The 21,547-nt window shown below is 44.7% G+C and overlaps 1 protein-coding gene across 1 annotated transcript in view; it reads right to left on the reverse strand.

The window, feature by feature from the left end:
* The window catches only part of CPNE7 (copine 7), a 35,874-nt gene that overhangs the window by 12,498 nt on the left and 1,829 nt on the right, over window positions 1-21,547 (reverse strand). The window contains exons 2-9 of the mRNA XM_027847614.1: window positions 13,353-13,535; window positions 12,251-12,325; window positions 8,525-8,599; window positions 8,123-8,206; window positions 4,301-4,390; window positions 3,703-3,801; window positions 1,995-2,081; window positions 416-475 (exon numbers count right to left, since the gene is read on the reverse strand). Of these exons, the coding sequence (XP_027703415.1) occupies window positions 416-475; window positions 1,995-2,081; window positions 3,703-3,801; window positions 4,301-4,390; window positions 8,123-8,206; window positions 8,525-8,599; window positions 12,251-12,325; window positions 13,353-13,535 (753 nt within the window). The remainder of the gene's footprint in view (window positions 1-415; window positions 476-1,994; window positions 2,082-3,702; window positions 3,802-4,300; window positions 4,391-8,122; window positions 8,207-8,524; window positions 8,600-12,250; window positions 12,326-13,352; window positions 13,536-21,547) is intronic.

Genomic DNA, 21,547 nt, shown 5'->3' on the forward strand with positions numbered 1-21,547 from the left:
ACACCCCTGAGCTCAGTATATGACTTGCCTTTCATAGCACACTGATTTCCACATGATGTTTTGCTTGGGCTAATGTTAAAATTAGTTTGCATTCCCCGAGTACCCAGCCTCTGGGCAGAGGAAGGAGGAAGCCCAGAAATCTGCTGGATGATAGCAGGAAATTATCCTGGCCAGAAAGCATTTGCAAAGGAGTTTACTCCCCAGATAGAGAGCCAGGCAATGGTTAACATAGTCTGGCTCTGAGGTTCTTGAAGCCCCTGCTGACCACCAAGGTCCTGCCCAGGAAGTGCCTGCCTCCCCCAGCCCAGCCCCAAGATTCCCTTTCAAGCTGTTTCCAGCACAGTAGAGTGGGTGGCTCTGCTCCTGGCAGTGTTCCCAGCATCACCAAGGAGGTGACAGAGAAAGTGTTACTTACAGTGAAGTGAATCTGGCATCCACCCATAATGTAATCCAGGAAGGAGTAGACCCTGTGGATCTTCCAAACAAACAGCATTAATGGGGCTCATTGATGGCTCTAGTGGGCACTTTCCCTTGCACTCACCTCCCTCCTCCAACTACCAGGCCTAGGACTCCAGAGATCAGTGAGGAGACCTCCTGAGACACAGGGGTGAGGGGAACTAGGGAAAAGGGAAGGGAGGGCATGGCTGGCAAACAAATGGAGAAGGGAAAGGGGCAGAATGTCTCCTCTTCCATTTGCCCACACCTACCCATCCAAACACCTATCCATCTTCAACCCTTACTCCCATATTCCTCCACAGTCCTCCCTCCTCTCTCTCCCATGATGTCCACCATTGCCACTCCATGATCCATGAATAAGACAGAGAAAAGAGTCCAGATGATCAATGAGTCTAAGACGGGGAAGATTTTCTGAAATTCCATCAACTCTAGCCTATCTCAGCAAAAATCAGAGAGAGCCTGAGATCTGAGGATGGAGTAGGACATGCCTTCTTCTCCTCCCTTAAAATTACCAAGACTCAAGAATAAGGAAGGGGGAAATCTGAGGGTAATTATCAATTTCTCCACCCTATGGGGTGTTGAGCAGCCGATCCACATGAAAGGGGAGAAGGTCACATTATAGGATGCCTCAGTTTCTGACCTTAGAAAAGCACAATTGTTAAAACAACTCTGAGGTACCACTTCATACACATCAGATTGGCTAACATGACAGAAAAAAAAATGACAAATGCTGCAGAGGATGTGGAAAAATAGGGATACTAATACACTGTTGATGGATCTGTGAACTGGTCCAAACATTCTGTAGAGTAATTTGTAACTATGCTCAAAGGGAAATAAAACTGTGCCTTGCCCTTGGGTCTAGCAATACCACTCTTAGGTCTGTATCCCAAAGAGATCAAAGAAAAAGGAAAAGGACTTTTATATACAGAAGATAGAAGCTTTTTTGTGTGTGGTAGCAAAGAATTAAAAATTGCCCATCCACTGGGAAATGGCTAAACAAATTGCAGTATATGATTGTAATGGAATCCTGTTGTACTATAAGAAATGACAAGCTAGATGATATCAGAAAAAATCCTAGAAAGACTTATATGAACTCAAGCAAAGTGAAGTGAGCAGAATAAGGAGAAAACATTATACATGGTAACAACAATATTGTAACAACGATCAATTGTGAAAGATTTAGCTACTCTGATCAATACAGTGATTCAAGACAAATCCAAAGTACCCATGATGAAAAATGCTACCTACCTCCAGAGAAGGAACCGATAAACTCTGAGGGCAAACTGACTTTCTCACTTTCTTCATTTTTCTTGCTTTTTATTTTTTTGCAATATGGATAATATGGGAATATGTCTTATATGATTTCACATATATAATTGATATTATATTGCTTGTCTTCTCAGTTGTTGGGGAAGGGAATGGAAGTCAGAAGGGGATTTGGAACTCAATTTTTAAAAAATAAATGAATGTTAAAAATAAATAAATAATAATTTTTTTAAAAAAATAAAAGCAGAATTGTGAACCCCTCCTAGCCTCACCTTCAGGTCTGACAGGATGACCACCCCTGAGTTTTTATAATTCCGTTTCTTAGTTTTGTACTTGGGGTTCACACAGTCCCATTGAACCTATGGGTAGAGAACACAAGACAAAGCCCTGGTGTCTATAGAACAGATCACACAAATACTCACCTGTGTGATAGACCCTAGATTATTACAGGACAACACAATCACATACTTTCTAATTCACACACTGCTTGCAGTATTAAGGATGTAGAATATTATAGGCATTTCAGGTGGGAAACCTGTTCAGGTGGGTTTACTTCCTATCTTAGAATATAAACTCCTTGAGGACAGAGACTGTTTCACTTTTGTCTTTGTCTCACCAGGGCCTGGCACATAGTAGGTACTTAATGAATGCCTATTGAATGGATGAAGGGTACAATGAGGATGAATCAGAGTTTCTGCAATATGCAAATATGCACATGTCTCATTTCACACAATATGACGTGGAAAAAAGTTGAAATGAAATTATTATAAAATAAATCACTCACATGTTCAGAGAAGGGAGTGATATAAAGTAAAAGTAATGGTAATCTTGTAAAGTAAATATGGCCCCCTAATTTATCTTTTTGGGTAGATCTGATTCCTCATCTATTGGATTTCTGTAAAGTAGAAATAAACGTGTCTTTAACAACACCCGCAGAAAATCTGAGCTTTCACTAACAAATACAATGTATCCCTTGCACACAGTGTATCTATCCCATGCATATGGCTTTTCTGGACTCTCTAAGATAAGATACACTTTTCCAGAGGGATGGCGCCCATGCATCTTGGAAGCTTTGCAATGGCCACCCACACACAGCAAGAGTCCTAATTCTCATGTAAACCTCTGCCTTTAGATACAGTGCTTTGAACTCTAATGCAGTCTGGTACTGAAATGACTACACGGTTTGGGATTTCTTTAGACCCCACCATTACCAAGGCCTTTCCCCTCCATGGTCTCAGGACACCTTATATTCCTCACGGACTCTCCCTCAAGTAAAGGATTAGCAAAGACAGAGACACTGAAGCACTAGGGGAAAACCTAAGTCTTATGACCCCAAGGAAGCTACATGGTGACCTGGAAATAAAACTCAGGCATCCTTACTGCCCAGCTGAGCATCCTGTCTACTCTATCCACTACGCTATTATTTTTATAAACTAGTTTAGGCTGGGAAACACCTGGAGATGGGGGGAAAGGGAGCTGCTTATGGAACACTCTACTTTTCCAATTGCTCACATCCTTTTTGTTTAGTTATTTTTCAGTCATGTCTGACCCTTTGTGACCCCTTTTGGAGAACCATCCATTAATTCACCATCAGTTCAAACACATTACCCAACTCCCAACCTTATTGCAAGCCCTCATTCATAGTCTTTCCTTCTCTCTCCCCTATGTTCACCACTATCTTCACTCCCTGAGTACAAACTGATGGAGGGGAGGAGTGAGGGACCATGGGAAAAACACTAATTGCTTCACTGTGCCCCCAAGTACTCCCACTCTATGGTCTGGGGGTGGAGGAGGAAGACATCACATCCCCCTGCTCCCTGGTATTAACCATATGTTGAGATGAGCAAAGGGAAGAGGGGCCAGGCCTGGCCCATCTGGTTCATCCCTGCTGCCAGTTGTTCCTTCCTCTGGCTATGCTCAGGTGGCAGCCCTTCAGCTCCTAACCATGGACCCCTCTGCCCCTCACCCCATCCCATGTACCTTGTCCTCCTCAAGTGCCTTCTGCATTTCCTCAAAAGTGGTGGAGAATTCACCAATGAAGTCATGTTTCCCTCTAGAATCATAGTCCCAAACCAGACACTGCCATAAAACAAGAGCAAACTTTAGCCCAGGCTGCCACAGGGCATTCTGGGAGAACTGGTTCAGTTCCTGGACCATGTGGTCTATTCATCCATTTCCCCCTTTTTCTTCTTCCTTCTCAACATCTATCTCTCCCTGGGCCCTCCCTATCCCTTGACCAGAGTCAGAACTATTCATTCTGTGCTACCTACCTCACGAGGTTTAAAGCCTATATAACCCCTGTTATCATTATTCTTTAGGTCCACCTAGTACTGGTCCACATTCCACTGAGCCCAACCCCTACCCCACTCTTGACCACAGCTTTGCTCCTAAACCAAGCTCGTCTCCCTTCTCCACCAGTCAGGACTTTCTTCCATCCCAGCTGATGGCTAAATTCTGATCCCCTGCCCAGGCAGAGGCTGGGGCAAGAGGGGAGATGATTTCCTCTTCCCAGGTCCCCTCTCAAGAGGGAAGATGGCTTCCTTAGCAGCCCCATTCCTCAGATCCCAGGCCCCACTACCTTAAGAGGCCTCTTCTCCTCACAGCTACAAAGAGAGTTCAGGGAAACTTTGAATGTCTCCCACACAGGATTCAGATTATTCTTCACAACCTATGGAAACCAGATAGAAGCTAGAGTCAGGGCTCATAGGGCCTGGTCAGTGGTGCCACCTCATTCACCTTCAGGTAAGACTGGTTATTGAATTATTTCCCCTTTTGACCTCATCAGGGTCCCCACTCCTAACCCTGGGACATAATATCTGTCTCCAACCTAGGAGAGGATTCTCTCCTGGGAAGGACTCTGGTCTTTCCCCATGGAGTTGGGTCATAAGGCTTCAGCCTCATCTTGTCAGAGGATTTTAGAACACTAAAGGATTTCAGACATTAACCAATCTAATCCCATTTGGCAGAGGAAGAAATAGAGAGCCAGAGAGAGAAATGACTTGTCCAAGGTCATATAGTAAGTGTCAGAACTTGGATATGAATCCCAGGCTTGACATAAAGGAAGGGGGGTTGTTAATCATATTTTTATTGATAGCTTTTGTTTTCATATTACCTGCATTTCCAAATCTATCCCTATCCTACACATCAAACTATTCCCTGTCTCTTTTTAAAGAGGAAGAAAAGAAAGCAAATCAGTAAAAACCAATCAACACATCAAATATCTCAGCATAAGCTGCATTTCAAACCCAGAGTACTCCTGGGTATATTTCTGCAAAAAGGGGGGAGAGAAATGAATTTTCTCAACAATAACAAAAATCATCTTGACAATTACAGCTGTCCCCAGATGCAATGAGCTGTAGCAGGTCTCATTGCTGGTGGTCTTCAGTGGGTGTACTTTTCAGGTCTGTATTTTGAGGTCAAGGACCTGGTTTAAGCTTTGATCCTTGCTCTGCTCTGAGAACTGAGTCCTCAGTACCTTGTACTGAGCTCAGCTCCTCTCTGTTTCTTGGCTCCCAGACCTTGACCTTGTTCCTAGACCTACCTCTTTCCCCTTCTCCACCAATCAGGACTTTTCTTCCATCCCACCTGTATCTAAAGGCTAAATTCTGATCCCCCACCCAAGCAGAGGGCAGGGGAAGAAGGGAGGTCATTTCCTGTGAGTAATACTCTGTGTATTGCCCTGAAGAAGTCATTTCACTTCATCGGGCACTAAATCTATGATCATATTAACTTAGCTCTTAGAGTTCAATAAATAGAATCAGGGGAACAATACACATACTAGAAATAACATAAACCAAAACAGCATAAAAAGGCAATTGGATCCGACTAATTGTGATGACTAATCTTAATCCAAGAGAATGGATGATGAAATATATGTCCCTGCTCTCAGGAGAGGTGGGGGACCACAGATATGGAATATGGTATACACTGTCAGACTGGGTCTGACCCAGTGGCTGTGTTATTGTTGCTTAAGGGTTTTTTCCTTTGTCACAAAGTCTGGTTCAATGGGAGAGGGCATATGAGGGGAAATTTTGTAAAAGCAAAAACATCATGGAAACTAAAAAAAAACCATATTAGTTAAAAAAAAATGTTGTTTCATTTTACAATTTGGTAGACTGAGTATACCATCATTTGTAATCAATTTATAATAAAAAAGCATGTTTATTTACACAGATATCAATTCCATAACACTAGAACTTCTTGTATTATATTGTACCATCCGGTGCCATAATTACTCTAATCCGCAGCTTCAAATTGTGTGTATGTGTGTGTCAAGTCAAGAAGCATTTGTTAAACACCTACTAGGTGCCAGGCACTGTGCTAAGTACTGTGTTTATACATACATACACACATGTGTACACACGCATTTGCTTGTTCCGTTGTTTCAGTCCTGTACAACTCTCCATGACCCCATTTGGGGTTTTCTTGGCAAAGATCCTGGAGTGGTTTGCCATTTCCTTCTCCAGCTCATTTGACAGATGAGGAAACTGAGGCAAACAGGGAAAAGTGACTTGCTCAGAGTCACATACCTAGTAAGTATCTGAGGCCAGATTTGAACTCAGGAAGATGAATCTTCCTGACTTCAAGCAGGGCACTCTATCCACTTTGCCTCCTAGCTGCCCGTGTATATATGCATATATACATACGCATATGCACATATAAACACCTGTTGTCCACAAAGTCTTAGTTCCATTTTAAGCTATTAAAGTTCATGCTACTTATGAATTGTTTTTAAGTTATTTAAGCTTAAAACTTCACTAAGACTTTTGGGACACCAGGTGTACTTTTATGTGTGTGTGTGTGTGCATACATACATACATAGGCTACATAGTTTTAATCAGTATGTATAGAGTATATTCCTAGTTTGATCTTCTTTTGCTTTGCATTACTCTGCGTATAATTTGTATTCACCATTCTTTCTGGTGAAATAGTATCATCTCTGGGCCCCAGTGTCCTCCTACCTAACATAAGAGGGTTAGAATGGACGGTGTCTCTGGTGCCTTCCAGGCTTAAAATCCTCTGTCCTTATGGGATCGCACTGAGTCTGGGTACCACACTTTGCAGTGCCGTTCCCCAATGTTCTAGGTTATTTCTTATTTTCTTCTACTATATATAGCACAATTATAGGGTTAGGAATAGATCTGTGATTTCACCGATACAAGGAATTCCTAGGTCAAGAGCTTCTTCCCACCAATACCAATCAGCATTTCTCAGCAAATGTCTTAAACAGACACTAAGAGCACTTCTAGGTTAAGTGACATCCAAAACATGTCAGAAGGAGGACTTGAACGGCCTTCCTGGTACCATCTACTACCTTGTGGCTGCCTTTCCATTATAACTATAAACATTAGGTTTAAATTTGATGTAAGGAAAAACTGCCTGTCAATTAGAACTGTTCAATGGGCTGCCTCATGATTAAAGGAATTCCTCATCACTGGAAGTCTCTTGGCAGAAGCAAGATGGCTTCTTCTAAGGGGATATTTGTTTTTGAAGAAATTGCTCTTTGGGTTGGATGTAGGAATGGATGATCACTGAGATGCCCCCCAACTCTGAGATTCTGGGTGACCAATCACTTAGCCCAGAGGTGGGGAACCTGTGGTCTTAAGGCCACATGTGGCCTTCTAGGTCCTTAAGTGTGGTCTTTTGACTGAATCCAAATTTTACAGAGCAAATCCAAAGACTGCACTTAAGGACTTCAAAGGCCACAAGTGGCCTTAAGGCCATAGGTTCCCTACCCCCAGCTAGCCTGTCTGCAGCTCCTTTATAAATTAGAGAATAAAACTATTTGCACTAGCCCTATTTCAATAAGCCTGTAGGAAAGAAGGAATGCCTTTGTAAACCTTCAGGCTCTGTATCTGCAATGAGCAATACAACCATTGGCTGTTATTTCTTCTGGTAAGCTCAGGCTGTCTTCTTCTTGTGAAAGAACTATCCATAGCTGCTCCAGCCCCCTTTACAATCCTCCTTCCCCTGAGAGGCAACCACTGACCCAGCACTGGGCCCAGAGGCAGGAAGACCTTAGTTCAAATCTGGCCTCTGACACTAGCTGTGTGACCTGGAGCAAGTCACTTGACCTCTGTTTGCCTCAGTTTCCTCAACTGTTAAATGCGGATAATAATAGCACCTGACTTGAAGGGGTGTTGTGATTGGGATAATATTTGTCAAAAATGCTTAGCACAATGCCTGACACATAGTAGACACCACACAAATACTTATATCCTTGCCCCTTTACAAATTTCATTCCCGTTTGCATCCCTCATCCATGAGTTGGCATGTTCATGTTCCAGGGAAATAAAAAATTACATCTACCTAGTATCTATGGCCATATACTTCCTCTACCCCAAGTGTCCCCCAAATATTTCATCACTGCCATTCTAGACAATGACTCCCTATAGCTCACCTCTGTCCTGTATACCAGCTGCTCACTCCGATCATCATTGATGCGATAGATCTCCAGGAAAGGATCTGATTTGCTAAAGAGATCCTGGTGGTAGCAGAAGAGAAATACAGTTAATTCCCCAGGTGTGGGAGGAGATGTTTGAGAGTGAAATATCCAGGAAGCAAGCCACTTAATCTTTATGGGTCTCAATTTGTCCTATCTGGAAAATCCGAAAGAATAATACTAGGTGTTCTGCTTTTAAAAGTAGTGGCTTAGAAGAAAATTAAATTAAAAAGTAGCAGCTTAGAAAAAATGATCAATTAAAAGCAGTAACATTTGATAGGTACCTATCGCTGAACTCCCAGTCCTTCTGGAGGGAATCTAGGGCCAGCCCTGAAGGAATTGCTGCTCTTTTCCACTTACCTTATCATCCAGCTTCTTGGCCCGGAAAGAGAGTTCCACATAACCATTGTTCCCAGAAATCTCCTCTGCTATCACCTGGGGAGGATGAGAATGTTCTAGGGTCATAAGACTCTGTGCTACAAGGGGACCTCCACGTCTTCTCATAAACTTCCCTTAGTTTATGGGGATACCCCTAGAGAACTGTGTGGGAAGGCTTCCGAGCCTTCCCAGCCAAGCCAACTGGGTCCCACAATCATAGAAAGACAAGTGAAGGGTGCAGTGACTGGGAGAAGCCTCCAGACCTTGGCTCGGGTGAGGAAATCCTCCTCAGTGGGAGTCAGGAGACTTCCCCCCAGCTCTGCTGATAAGTAGCTCCTCCCTGACCCTAGTCTCACCATCTGTTAAATGGAGGTCATGATGCCTGCTCCACTTAATTTGAAGAATATTGTAAGAGTCAAATGATAATGTTTGTTTAAAAGTGCTTTGTTGAGTATAACAAGCTAGGCAAATAGGCATCAAGAACAAGTGGAGAGGGCCTGGATTTGAAGACTCCCCTTTGACATTTACTGGCTACATGACCTTGGGCAAGTCAATCAACTCTGAGCTCCCATTTCATCACTGTAAGATGAAAGTAACTATAGCACCTAGCTCACCAAGCTGTTGTGAGGATCAAATGAGATAATGTATTTAAAGTGCTTTGTAATCCTTAAAGATTTATATAAATGTGATCATTATTAATGCAAGTGTTGTCCTCATGATGGTTATTAATTATTAATGAATCACATTCCAGTGATGTTAGAGCTCATTCAGATGCCTCATCTTGGAATGAAGATGATCTGCCCTCCCAAAGGCTTTGGCAGGTCTTACCAAGCTGGGTGTCTGTCTTTCACTAGAGAACCAGTCCAGCTAAGTTCTAAGAAAAAGCATCTTTTTTTTTTAATATTTTTTTAAGGCAATTGGGGTTAAGTGACTTGCCCAGGGTCACACAGCTAGTAAGTGTCAAGTGTTTGGTCTGAGGCAGATTTGAACTCAGGTCCTCCTGACTTCAGGACCGGTGCTCTATCCAATATGCCACCTAGCTGCCCCGAAAGAGCATCATGACACACTAGGTCATGAAGTGTTTTGGCTGCAGAAACTTCTAAAGCCCACCTGCAAACACTCAGAAGTGTTGTGAGGGCAGGAATAGAGGTAAGTTGAATGATGGACTTGGAGTCAGGGAGACAGCTTCATCTCCTGCCTCTGACACTACCCTTACCTTCTCTGATCCTCAGTTTCCTCATTTGTAGAGTTCAAGTGATACCATGGATAAAAAGCACTTTGAAACATTTAAAGTGATATATAAATGTTAGTTGTTACAGTTATTGTGATTGGTAGAGCAATCAACTGCCCATCTCAACGCAACCATGGATTCTTGAAGTATTTGTTTGGGCGGGGGGAGTAAGGGGTAGAGTCAGGGTCCTGTGATATCAATAGTTTAAGGAATTTTTAGTTACACAACTATTATGCAATTTAGAGTCTCAGAGAGGTTAGGTGATTTGCCTAAGGCCCCACAACCAGTATGCCAGAGGCCAGGTCTTCTTCAAACAATCAATCAACATTTATTAAGTGCCTATTCTGTGTCAGGCACTGTGCTAAGCTCTGAGGTATAAAAACAATCCCTGCCCTCAGGGGGCTCACAGTGTATTGAAGAAGATAAACAGCAACACACATACACACATATATACATACGTACATACATGTACATATATATATTTACAAACAAGCTACATAGAGGTTAAATAGGTAATAATTAACAGAGGGAGGGCAATAGAATTAAGAGGGGTTGAAAAAGGCTTCCAGTAAAAGATGGGATTAAAGAAAGCTAAGGAGGTCACTAGGCAGAGAGGAGAAGAGAGAGTGTTCCAGGCACGGGGGACAACCAGAGACAATACCTACAGCCAAAAGATGTAATATCTTGTTTGTAGAACAGCCAGGAGGCAGGGTCACTGGATGGAAGAATTACTTGGGAGGGGTGCAAGGTGTAAGAAGACTGGAAAGGTAAATGAGGGCAGTATTATGAAGGTCTTTGGATACCAAGCAGAGATTTCTGTATTTGATCCTGGAGGTGATGGGGAAACACTGGAGTCTGTTGAGTAAGGTGTGACATGGTTGGACCTACACTTTAGAAAAATCACTTTGGTGGCTGAATGGAGGGTAGATTGGAATGAAGAGAGAGTTGAGGTAGTTAGGCCCACCAAAAAGCTGTGGCAATAGACTAGGCATGAGGTGATAAGGGCCTGTACTAGAGGGATGGAGAAGGGGGAGAGAAGAGGGTATATTTGAGAGATGTTGCAAAGTCCTTGGCAACAAATTGGATGGGGCATGGGGAGCCAAGGTGAGAACTAGTGAGAAATCAAAGATGGTGTCTAGGTTGTTTGCCTGAGGGGCTGGGAAGATGGTGTTGCCTTCTACAGCAATAGGAAAGGTAGGAGGGAGGAAAGGTGTAGGGAGAAAGATAACAAGTTTGGTTCTCAACAGGTTGAGTTTAAGATGTCTACTGGACATCCAGTTCAAGACGTCTGAAAGGCAGTTGGAGATGTGAAATTGGAGGTCAGCAGAGAGGTTGGGGCAGGATAGGTAGATTTGAGAATTGTTGGCATAGAGACAATACTTAAATCCATGGTAGCTGATGAGATCACTAAGGGAAGTAGTATAGAAAGAGAAGGGAAGAGAGACCAGGATGGAGTCCTGTAGGACACCTACCATTAGTGGACATGACCTGGATGAGGATCTAGCAAAGGAGAATGAGAAGGAGTAGTCAGACAGTTAGAAGACAAGGAGAGAGTGGTGTGCCAAAAACCTAGAGAAAATGGATTATTGAGGAGGAGATGATGATCACGTGTCAAAGGCTACAGAGAGGTCAAGGAGAATCATGGTTGAGAAAAGGCCACTGGGTTTGGCAACGAAAAGATGAAAAACTGCTCTTTAGAGAGAGCAGTTTCAATAGAAAGGTAAAATCAGGAGCCAGGTTTTAAGGGGTTAAGAAGAGAGTGAGAGGAGAGAACATGGGGTTACCTAGTGTAGTCAGCCTTTTCCAGGAGTTTAGCCATAAAGGGCAGAAGAGATATAGAATACTAATGAGTGAGGATGGAAACGATCAAATTTTTTCAGGATGGGGGAGACACAGGTGTGTTTGTAGTCAGTGGGGAATGAGCCAATAGAGATAGCGATTGAAAGTAAGTGATAGAGTGAAGATGACAAAGGGGACAATATGTTGGAGGAGATGGGATGGAATGGGATCGCTGGAACAAGTGGAGGAGTTCGCCTAGGTAAGGAGTAAGGCCACTTCATCATGTGAGACAGAGTGAAAGAGAGAGTGGCAAAAGGCATCTGAGCGTTAGGAGATGCGGAAGAGGAGAGAAGAGGGAGCACACGGTGAATGGCTTCAGTTTTTTTCTGGAAAATAAAAGGCAAAGCTCCCAGCTGAGAGGGGCAGGGGAAGGGAAGTTATGGGAAGCTCTATCCATTATGCCATGATGCATCTCTTGAAGTAGCATAATTAACAATAATAAAAATGATAAATAGGGAAAGAGGAGGAACATGTTTCTAATGAGCACAATCTCCTAAGCCTCTAGACAAAGGTACCGGGAAAGATGGGTGATGGATACACTTGGCAGCTCCCGGGGGGATGCTTCAACCTCAGGACCTTTGTGGGGAAGCAGATGGTGAGGATGCAATGAAGGGCAGGAGAGCATAGGGCACCCATACCGTGATGGTGGATTTGCCGGCCTGCTTGCCATTTTTAAGGAGCAGGGCTCTGGTCATCTTCTTTTGGGCCACAATCTACAAAGAGAAGAGGAAGAGTCCCATTGGTGGAGGGAAACCAGTGTATATCAAAGGTTACCCTGCTCTACCCTCTAATTCTCTTATCTATATAACTTAGAATTTTATAATATCAGGATTTCACAGAATCTCAGAGATGGATGGAACCTTCTGGGTCATCTCATCCAATCTGCATCCAAACCCCCTTTAACACCCCCCCCAAAGAAGCAATCAAGAGTCTGGCCTCTGCATAAGACTCTTGTGATGGGGAATTTATCTCAGAGTTCATATGCTCATATGCCTTCGGACAGCTCCAATTCTTAAGAAGCCAGCCAATCCTGCGGAAATCTTCCTCTTGCAACTTCCGCCCACCCATTGCTCCCCTCCGGGGCCAAACAGAACAAATCTAATCCCCCTTCCATATGAGAGCTCTTTAAATTCTTGGAAACAGCTGTAGTGAATCTAATGCTGTTGGGTTCACTGTTGTACTCATCTCTCCAATTAGACTGTACATGCCTCTTGGGCAGAGAATTTGTCTAATACTAACTTCATCTGCCTCCCCCAGGGTTGATCCATCACTTGTTGCTTTACATTGAAGGATGGGGGTGGAGGGGTGATAAGCATCTTAGTGAGTTATCTCTCCAAAACAGGTATTTTACATTTTCTAGCCTTAGGAGGAAATTTCAAGAGATTTCAGATGCTACCAAGGCATCACCCTTGGGGAAACGGCTTCCAAGCCAGAAAGGGGTAAGGAACCCCTTAAATCCAGTTACGTAGCCTACAACCTCCTAGGCAGGACGAGATACAACTTTTGTGTTTGGGGCAACCCTGATGAGTCTTAGCTCTCCGCGGGACCTCTCTTCTGCCTCCTGAGCTCTCCGATGCCTGGTGCATGGTCTCTCTGCCCTTTGGGTGGAGTAGGAAATGTTCCCATTAGTCCCTTTTGTGACCCTCAAGTGGCCCCTTCTCTCCCTCTCTTCAGCACCTCCATCCACACCCCTGTTCCACCTCAGGCTGCACCCAGAGCTTAGGGAGGAAAGGTAGCTACCTGCCCCAAAGTGCACTCCATGCCTCCCAAGAAGTCATCATCCTGCGAGCCAATGCTGCAGTGTCCATGAATGTCGTAGGCCTCAAAGCGAAGCTTCTGTACTTCCTCAAAGTAGTAGTCCAGAGTGAAGACCTTGGAAAACACCGGGTGTAGGCTGCTCTTGATAACCTCGGTCCTGTCCACCTAGAAGCAGCAGGGCACATTGGAGCAGGGCCAGCCCCTTCCTTACAATTCCTGAGACCCCCCCCCAATGGCAGGCAGCACCCCAAAGGGGCCTCGATGGCTGGACCAGGTTTTTCTCCTCCTTGACCCTTGTTTCCTTCCTGCAGGACCATGAACAGACTCAGAGTCCTAAGTCAGGATCTTCTAGGTGCAAGGGAAGAGAAGAATAAACAGGGGCTACTTACAAAGGGGACAGTACTAGGCTCAGGCTTACAAGAATCATGAATCATAGGATTTGGAATGGGAAGGTCCATTAGAGACTTTCCCTCATTTGACTGATGGGTAAACCAAGGCCTAAGAAAAGGAAAAGACTCGTCCAAGGTCACAGGGGCACAGAATCCAGATGAACTCCACGATATCTGACTCTGAATCAAGGGCTTTTCCCCTTATAACACTGCTTCTCACAGACGTAATTGCCAGCTCTAACACTGATACTTAATTTACCAGCTGGACAGTGGAAAGAAGGTTGAACTTTGGAGTCTGAAAGATCTGAGGTCAAATCCTGCCTTGGGCACTTTCTAGATGTATGAAACTTCTCTCAGTCTCAGTTTCTTTATATGCAAAGTGGGAATAATAATATCACCGACCTCCCAGGGCTATGAAGATCAAACAAGATAAACCATGTAAAGTTCTTTGCAAACCTTAAGTTTTATAGGAAAACCAGCTGTTGTGGTTGTTAGCTGAGCTTGGCTAACATAGTTAAAGGGCAGCTAGGTGATGAAGTGGAGAGAGTGCCTGGCCTGGCCTAGAGTCAGGAAATCTGAGTTCAGATCTGGCCTCTGAAACGTCCTAGCTGTGTGACCCTGGTTAAGTCACTTAACCTGCTTGCCTCAGTTTCCTCATCTGTAAAATGAGCTAGAGAAGGAAATGACAAACCACTCCAGTATCTTTGCCAAAAAAAAAAAAAAAAGGGATCACAAACAGTCAGATACAACCGAACAACAAAAACATACTTAATCTCCCTGACTTGTCCCAATATCAAAATGTTTTTGTTCCACTTCACAGGGATGTTAAGAAGATGAAATGAGGTAATTATATCTGAAAATGCTTTCCACAGGTGAGGAGTAAAGCAAAGCCCCCACACTACTCTCTTTTATTCCTTTCTTCCCTTCCTTCCCCTCTCCCTCCCCCTCTGAGCTCCCCAAGTCTGCATTCCCCCATGCCCCAGCCCCTAGGGCCACCAGAGGGCAGCATTAAGCTCTCTGCCACACTCCCCATCTGCAGCCCCCAACCCTAGGTGAATCTCTTTCTTTCTCCTGCTTTGTCTGAGAAGATAAAAGCATCCCTACTCCTGATTTCCCACAGTTCAAATACAGGCACTGTGAATTAAATTACCATATGGTGAACTAGAGACCTCTTACTTCTCTCCCTGCTACTCCTTCCCCAGGCAGAGCCCTAGCACCAAACTTCAATCCTTGGAATAGAGAGGAGATAGAATGTAACTCCTTGAGGGCAGGAATGGCTTCAGGTTTTTTGGTGTTGGGGGTTTTCTGGGGAGATGGGGGGTCTTGTTGGTTATACTTTGTATCTTTAGAGGCTAGCGCAATCAGTGCCTGCCACTTGGCCAGGGCTTAAGAAATGCCAGTTGAATGAAATGAATGAATACAGAGTGGTGGGCACAAGAAGGACTTAGCAGCACCATGTCATTGTAGGGATGACCCCAGCCCCAAAGCAAACGCTTTTAAGCAGCACAGGCTGGGCCCAACACAGCCCCTGCATGCCTGGACGTGCTAACCTTGACCTTCAAGGAATCTTTCAGCTCCAAGGTCCTCCAGCCACAATCACCTCTAATAGCACTGACAGGCAGCACCCCTCCCCAAGAGACACTGGCAGAATAGTGGCTAGAGCCTGGCACTAGATGTGGGCCCAAACCATCCATTTTCAGATGGCTACTTTAGCAAAACACAGGAAAAAAGGCAGCCTGATGCAAAGCTCTCTAAAACTTCATATTTTTCAGGAAAGAGAAGCTCCCTGAACTAATAAACCCCAAGCCTGGGATCTCCACCCTGGGGCAGGATGCCTCCAAAAGAAGGCCAGGAGGGTCCAACAGGCCTGTTACTAAATGGAATCCAGGGTTTGAGAGATGAGAAAGTAAGGAAGGGAAAGAAGAGAGTCTACTCTGGGGATCCTGGAGAAGAAAAAGGAGAGAATGCCTTTCTCAATTGAGCAGTCCACTCCAAGGAACCTAAATTGAGGGGGAAAGTGAGGGCCAGGGACTGATTTAGACACCAAACTCACTCAAAGGAGGACTGTCCTGCCTGGGTACCAACCTGACTGAAACAGTCAGGACTGGAACACCTCTGTCCTGGACTATTGTAATAGCCTCCTAAACAGCCTCTCTGCCTCTAGTCACCCCCTTCCCCCCTCCATCCTATTACACAGCTGTACATCTCCTAATGTGAAGAGCTAATCATTTTGCTCCCTTGTTCAAAAGCCTTCACTGGCTTCACTGGCCTGTAGGATAAAATAGAAACTCTTTATTCTAGATTTCAAGAGAAAGCTGGTTCAGAAACCTGACTCCCTTTGCCTCTCCAGCCTTGTTTCACATTATTCCCTGTCCTGTATATACATCTCTGTTTCAGCCAAACAGATCATTAGCTATTCCCCATCTCCCAAACAGGGAGTAAGTCCAACTGGATCACACTCCTCTATCCCTCTCTGCCCCTTGACTTCCTTCTATTTCTTCAAGATCCAGTTCAGATCCTACCTAGACCCTGGACTTGTGATTTCAAGAGTGCAGGACACTCTTGAATTAAGAAAATCCCTCCACTAATGTAAATCGGTATCTTTTCTCCAAAGTACAGCTCTGAAGAGTTGCCTAGAATATTGGGAAATTCAGTGACTTGACCAGGGTCACACAGCCTGTATGTGTCAGAGATGGGATTTGAATGTATGTCTTCCTGTCTCTGAAGCAGGCTCTCACCACTAAGCTATTTTTGGTTTCTCCTCCTCCTCCTCTTCCTCTCCCAAAAAGGATTCTCTACTTTCTCAATCCTTCCTAAAGCGCTTTGCCTAGATTTCTCCTATTCTCCTTATCATATTTGACCCTAAATTATGCATATTTGTATATGTATATACTAATCAGCTAACTCACCCTGTGCCCACACTTCTTGCCTCAGCATCTCATGACCCAAGATATAACTTAGGAGATAAAAAATATCTAACCCCAAAGTCATGTCAAATCCCCCTCATCAGTTCAATCTTGCAAACATTTATTAAACACTACTATGAACAGAATGGAATAAAGTTCCTACTATGTGCCAGGCATTGCTAAGCACCTTACAAATTATCTCATTTGATCACTCTTTTAGAGAGGCACTGAGTTCAAAGATAAAAACCAACAATTCTTGTCCTCAAGGAGTCTATAGTCTAATTGTATGTGTATGAGCTTGTAGGGGGGATGGAAGACATCGATGTATAGATATATATTACACACACACACACACACACACACACACACACACATGCTGAAGACTCATCCTCGTGGATTCTTATGGAACAAATGTTTTTATCCCAAGCACTCCCAAGGACTTGAAATATAGAAAGCACCTTTAGACCTATTGTGCTACAGCTTAAAGAGTAAGGGGGAAAAGGAGGCCACTCCTTGTCACTTTCCCAGAGGGTGGAAGCCAGCCTTCCTGCCCCATTTTCCAGCTGAACAGATTTAGAAAAGGAGAGACAGGTAGGTGGCCAGCCTTGTATTAAAGTAGACAGTTCAGAGGTAAGGCCATGGCAGATCTGGACCACCTAGATATAGGCAGGGACTTCATGGAGCTAAAGATAAGGCTGGGTTAATATGCAATAGATCCTGGTAGATTTCTTTAGTCCCGTTTTTAATTACTGCAATCTCATGTATATTACTTCTGAAATTAAATTTTTCTCCTTGAAGATCATTATCTTTGCTTAAACTCAAGATGAGAAGAATTAGGCAAGGGGAAGTGGGATTTGCATCTCATGTTGTTGATCTTTGATGTGGGGGTTCTTGATCTCTAGAGAGTGAGATTGGGGGCTCAGTTACTAGGGATCAGTCCCAGCAAGAAAGTGAGTCTGGTAACTTTGAGGGGAATTAAAATTCCTCTGATGTTGGTTTGAGGTTAGTAATGTCACAATCACTGCAGTGGATAGAGCACTGGGCTAGGAATCAGGAAGACTCATGTTCATGAGTTCCAATCCAGCCTTAGATACTTAGTACCTTTGTCACCCTGGGCAAGTCACTTAACCCTGTTTACCTCAGTTTCCTCATCTGTCAAGAGCTGGAGAAGGAAACAACAAACCACTCCAGTATCTCCGCCAAGAAAACCCCAAATTGGTTCACAACAAGTCGGAAAAAACCGAAATGATTGAACTACAACAACAATGTCATAATCCTCCCCACCACACAGAGTAGTAGAGATAGTAACAGGCATGCTCTCCTCTGAGCAGTTAAAGGTTGGAGAGGGTAGGGAGAGAGACTTGGAGAGGGGGAGGGTCTTGAATCTTTCTTCTGAAAACCAGGTAGAAGCATGATGCTATGAGAAGATTCCTGGCCTGGCAGTCAGGATACTCATATGCCGAGTTCTCTAAATGCCACTAACTCCCTGGAGTGACCTTGGATAAATTACAGAATTCAAAACCATCCAGAACCTTAGAGATGATTTAATCCAGGGGTTCATAATCTTTTTCGTCTCGTGGACTCTTCAAAAGAAATAAATACGCACAAAGACATAAATAATTTTTTAAAATAACTGAAGAAAATGGTAAACTTAAGTTCAGGATTAGTGAAAATAAAGATGTATTTTTTTTTAACCATCTAAGTTCATGGACTCCCTGAAATTGATCTTAACCATTCCTCTCAATTTACAGATGAGGAGTCCAAGGCTCAGAAAGGAAGAATAGTACGCCCAAAGACAAAGCTAGGATTCTAACCTAGGTATCTTGACTCCAAATCCAGTGCTCTTTCCCCCATATCCCTTCCCCTGCTTCTGGACCTCAGTTTCCTCATTTGTAAAATGAGGGGATTGAACTTGATTATTTCTAGGGGCTCTTTCAGTTCTGTTTATCTAAGGTCCTAAATAAATCACTCCAGGGGAGGATGCTGACTTCCAGTGTCAGGGAATTCAACTAGAACCTAGAGTGAAGGACATTTGAAGGTACTAGTGCTCTAGCTTGGAAGAACCCCAACTCGAATTCCCTTTACTCTACCCCCAGCTGCATGGTCATAGGCCTTAGCTCAACAATAAGGGTTCTTTTTTGTATCATGGACCTTCTGACATTCAGTGAAGCCTATTGACTCCTTCTTACAATAACAATTTGCAATGCAGAAAATAAAATACATAGGATTACAGAGGAAATAATTATATTGAAATAAAGATGCCTTTTTCCGTATCCAAGATCCCCTGAAAGAACCCCAAAGATTGCAGATCTAGGATTCAAACCCAGGTCCTCTGACATCCAATGTATTGAGTGAGTGAGCATTCTACAGCACCACTATAGCCTGTTTCTCCCACCATGGGCTCTCAGCCAGCCAGAGCCAGCCGGCAGCTCCCAGCAACTGCCAAGCCCCCCACCACGGTTCATCTGAGCTGAGGCCCTTTGTTCCCATCTCTCCACCCCTCTCAGGCTTACAAGCTTTGCTGCTGCCAACTCCCTTTGAGCCAAGAGATCTGATAAACTCCATCACCCTCAGCTCTTCTGGACAGAATGTGGCAACCTTCAGAGGAAGTTCACTTTTTAAAGGGTAGAGTGACGTTTAACCCAAAGTGATGAATTACAGAAAACAGAACTGGAAAGAGCCTTATATATCACCTAGTTCAAAGTTCCCATTTTATAGATGAGGAAAATGAGGCCCAGAGACTTGCACTGATTTACTAACCAAGGTCAGTTAATGGCAGAGCTGAGACCAGAAACTGGATGCAGCACTCAGTAGTGAAAACACTGTACTAGGAGTGGAGAACCTGCAGCCTCAAGGCCACATGTGGCCCTCTAGATCCTCAAGGGCTCGACCCTTTGACCGAATCCAAACTTCACAGAATAAATCCCTTCAATAAAAGGATTTGTTCTGTGAAGTTTGGATTCGGTCAAAGGGCCGAGCCCTTGAGGACCTAGAGGGGAACCTGTGGCCTAGGTTCCCCACCCCTAGAATCTCCCTGCTCCAATCCTTCCTTCACACAACTGCTAAATTAATAGTTCTAGATAGATGGTTCCCCACACGTGCCAACACCACACATCTTAATTAAGGAAAACAAAAGCAGGTGTATAGCAGGTAGATATTGGTGCGGAAAGACCTCCCAGGGTCCAGCCACATCCCTCTGAAGAGGTGACCTAGTATTCTCCCACTGGTTCTGCCTTGGGGCCTGAGGCTAGGCCTAGATTTACCCCACATAAGCTCAGAAGGAAGATGGGGAACTCCAATTTCTCAACTCCACAGGAAAGCTTTCACTTAAATAGAGGTGACAGATCAATTAATGAATAAAGACTGTTTCTTGATGAGGAGGCATAAGGGCACCAGAGTGACTCCAAACATCTGGAGACATCCCTGCCCTACTTTGACCACCGACTTCCCCAGCCTTGCCACAATCTGCTGGAATCCAGTCAGCTTTCCAAGACTAGTTCATTTTCTACGAACTCCCCAGGGGCACTGTGGCCCGATCCTGGGAGCTCCTGCTGGCCCTCCAGGAGATGGAGTTCAGTCTTGCATCCTTCCCTTTCCCATTCCCCACACTCCCCTTTGCCTCAAAAAGATCCTGCTACTTTTCCTTTTCTGCCCTTCTCTATGCACTGACAGCAGCTCCCATGGCCTGTCAAAACTATAGAGCCATCAGACTACACTGTCTTGGCTCCCAAAACAATGGCCTGGGATAGACTGAGGTACCTTTCCTCAGAACTGCTGGGCCCAGGCCTCCCTCAACCCTTGCAGTTCATGCCCACGCCTGGCACCAATTCGATGGGCTCTCAGTCCCGCCCGTTCCTCCCAAGCAGCTCGCCTGCCCGAGCCTCCTTTCTCCCGCTTGGAGGCGGTTGCTTCTAATCAGTCCCTTTCTTCTCCTGCAGCTTCTTCCCAACTCCATCTCAGCCCTCGCAATCCCGCCCCATCCAGTCAGAGGAGGGGATGAGGAAGGAGGAGGAGGTGGATGGACGGATGGATGGATGGATGGATGGAGAGGAGCAGCTAGGCAAACCGCAGCCCATTAGTGTGACCGAGCCATTAGCGGACCTGACTGTCGGTTCCAGGGCTTTGGACCCAGGCATCCTGCGGCTGGTGGCAGATCCCCAGGATCCACAAGGCCCGCAGTGTGGCCCACGGCCCAGGGAGGGGCTAAGGAGAAAAAGCGAGATGCCCCTCAGGCACTCTTTTTGCTTCTTGGACTGTGGAAGGATCTCAGGGTAATCGAGTCTGCCAAGGACCTCAACATCCGGGATTCCCAGAACAAACTGGGTAATTCGGGTTACAGGATGCGGAGAAGAAAAAGGGCCCCAGCAGGTGGATCCCACCATACTCTCCCTCGACCAAGACTGCGTCTGAGTGTCTCTCCTCCCCACTTGTCCCTTCATCATCCTGCCCTGCCCCCACCACAACAAGCTAGTACTCGCGATCAGGGAAGCAGATTGGGCCTCCTAGACAGCACGGTTTAATGGGGCCAAAGTGGAGAGGTGCAACTCAGAGAAAACTGAGGAGCCTGGGTTATAATTAGACTTACAATGTTAGAGCTGGAAGTTAATTTTAGAGGTCATCAGATCGAACTCCCTCCCTTTATTTACAAGACAACTGGAGCCTAAAAAGCAAAAGCAACTTCCGACCTCCTCAAGACTACACAGAGACAAACTGAGATTAGAATCCAGGTCATCTGACTTCCAGGACAGTGGTCTTTCCACAGGACCACAGTGCCTTCAAACCACACAGCCCCGACCCAGGAACAGAGAATAACTGTAGGGTGGCAGGTTAATTCTTCTGTGGCTCGGTGGATTGGGGCAGGCAAGATGTAGTTAATTCAGGT

This window comes from Vombatus ursinus, unplaced genomic scaffold (assembly GCF_900497805.2).
Source record: "Vombatus ursinus unplaced genomic scaffold, bare-nosed wombat genome assembly UNPS02005286.1, whole genome shotgun sequence".
Taxonomy (NCBI): Eukaryota; Metazoa; Chordata; class Mammalia; order Diprotodontia; family Vombatidae; genus Vombatus; species Vombatus ursinus.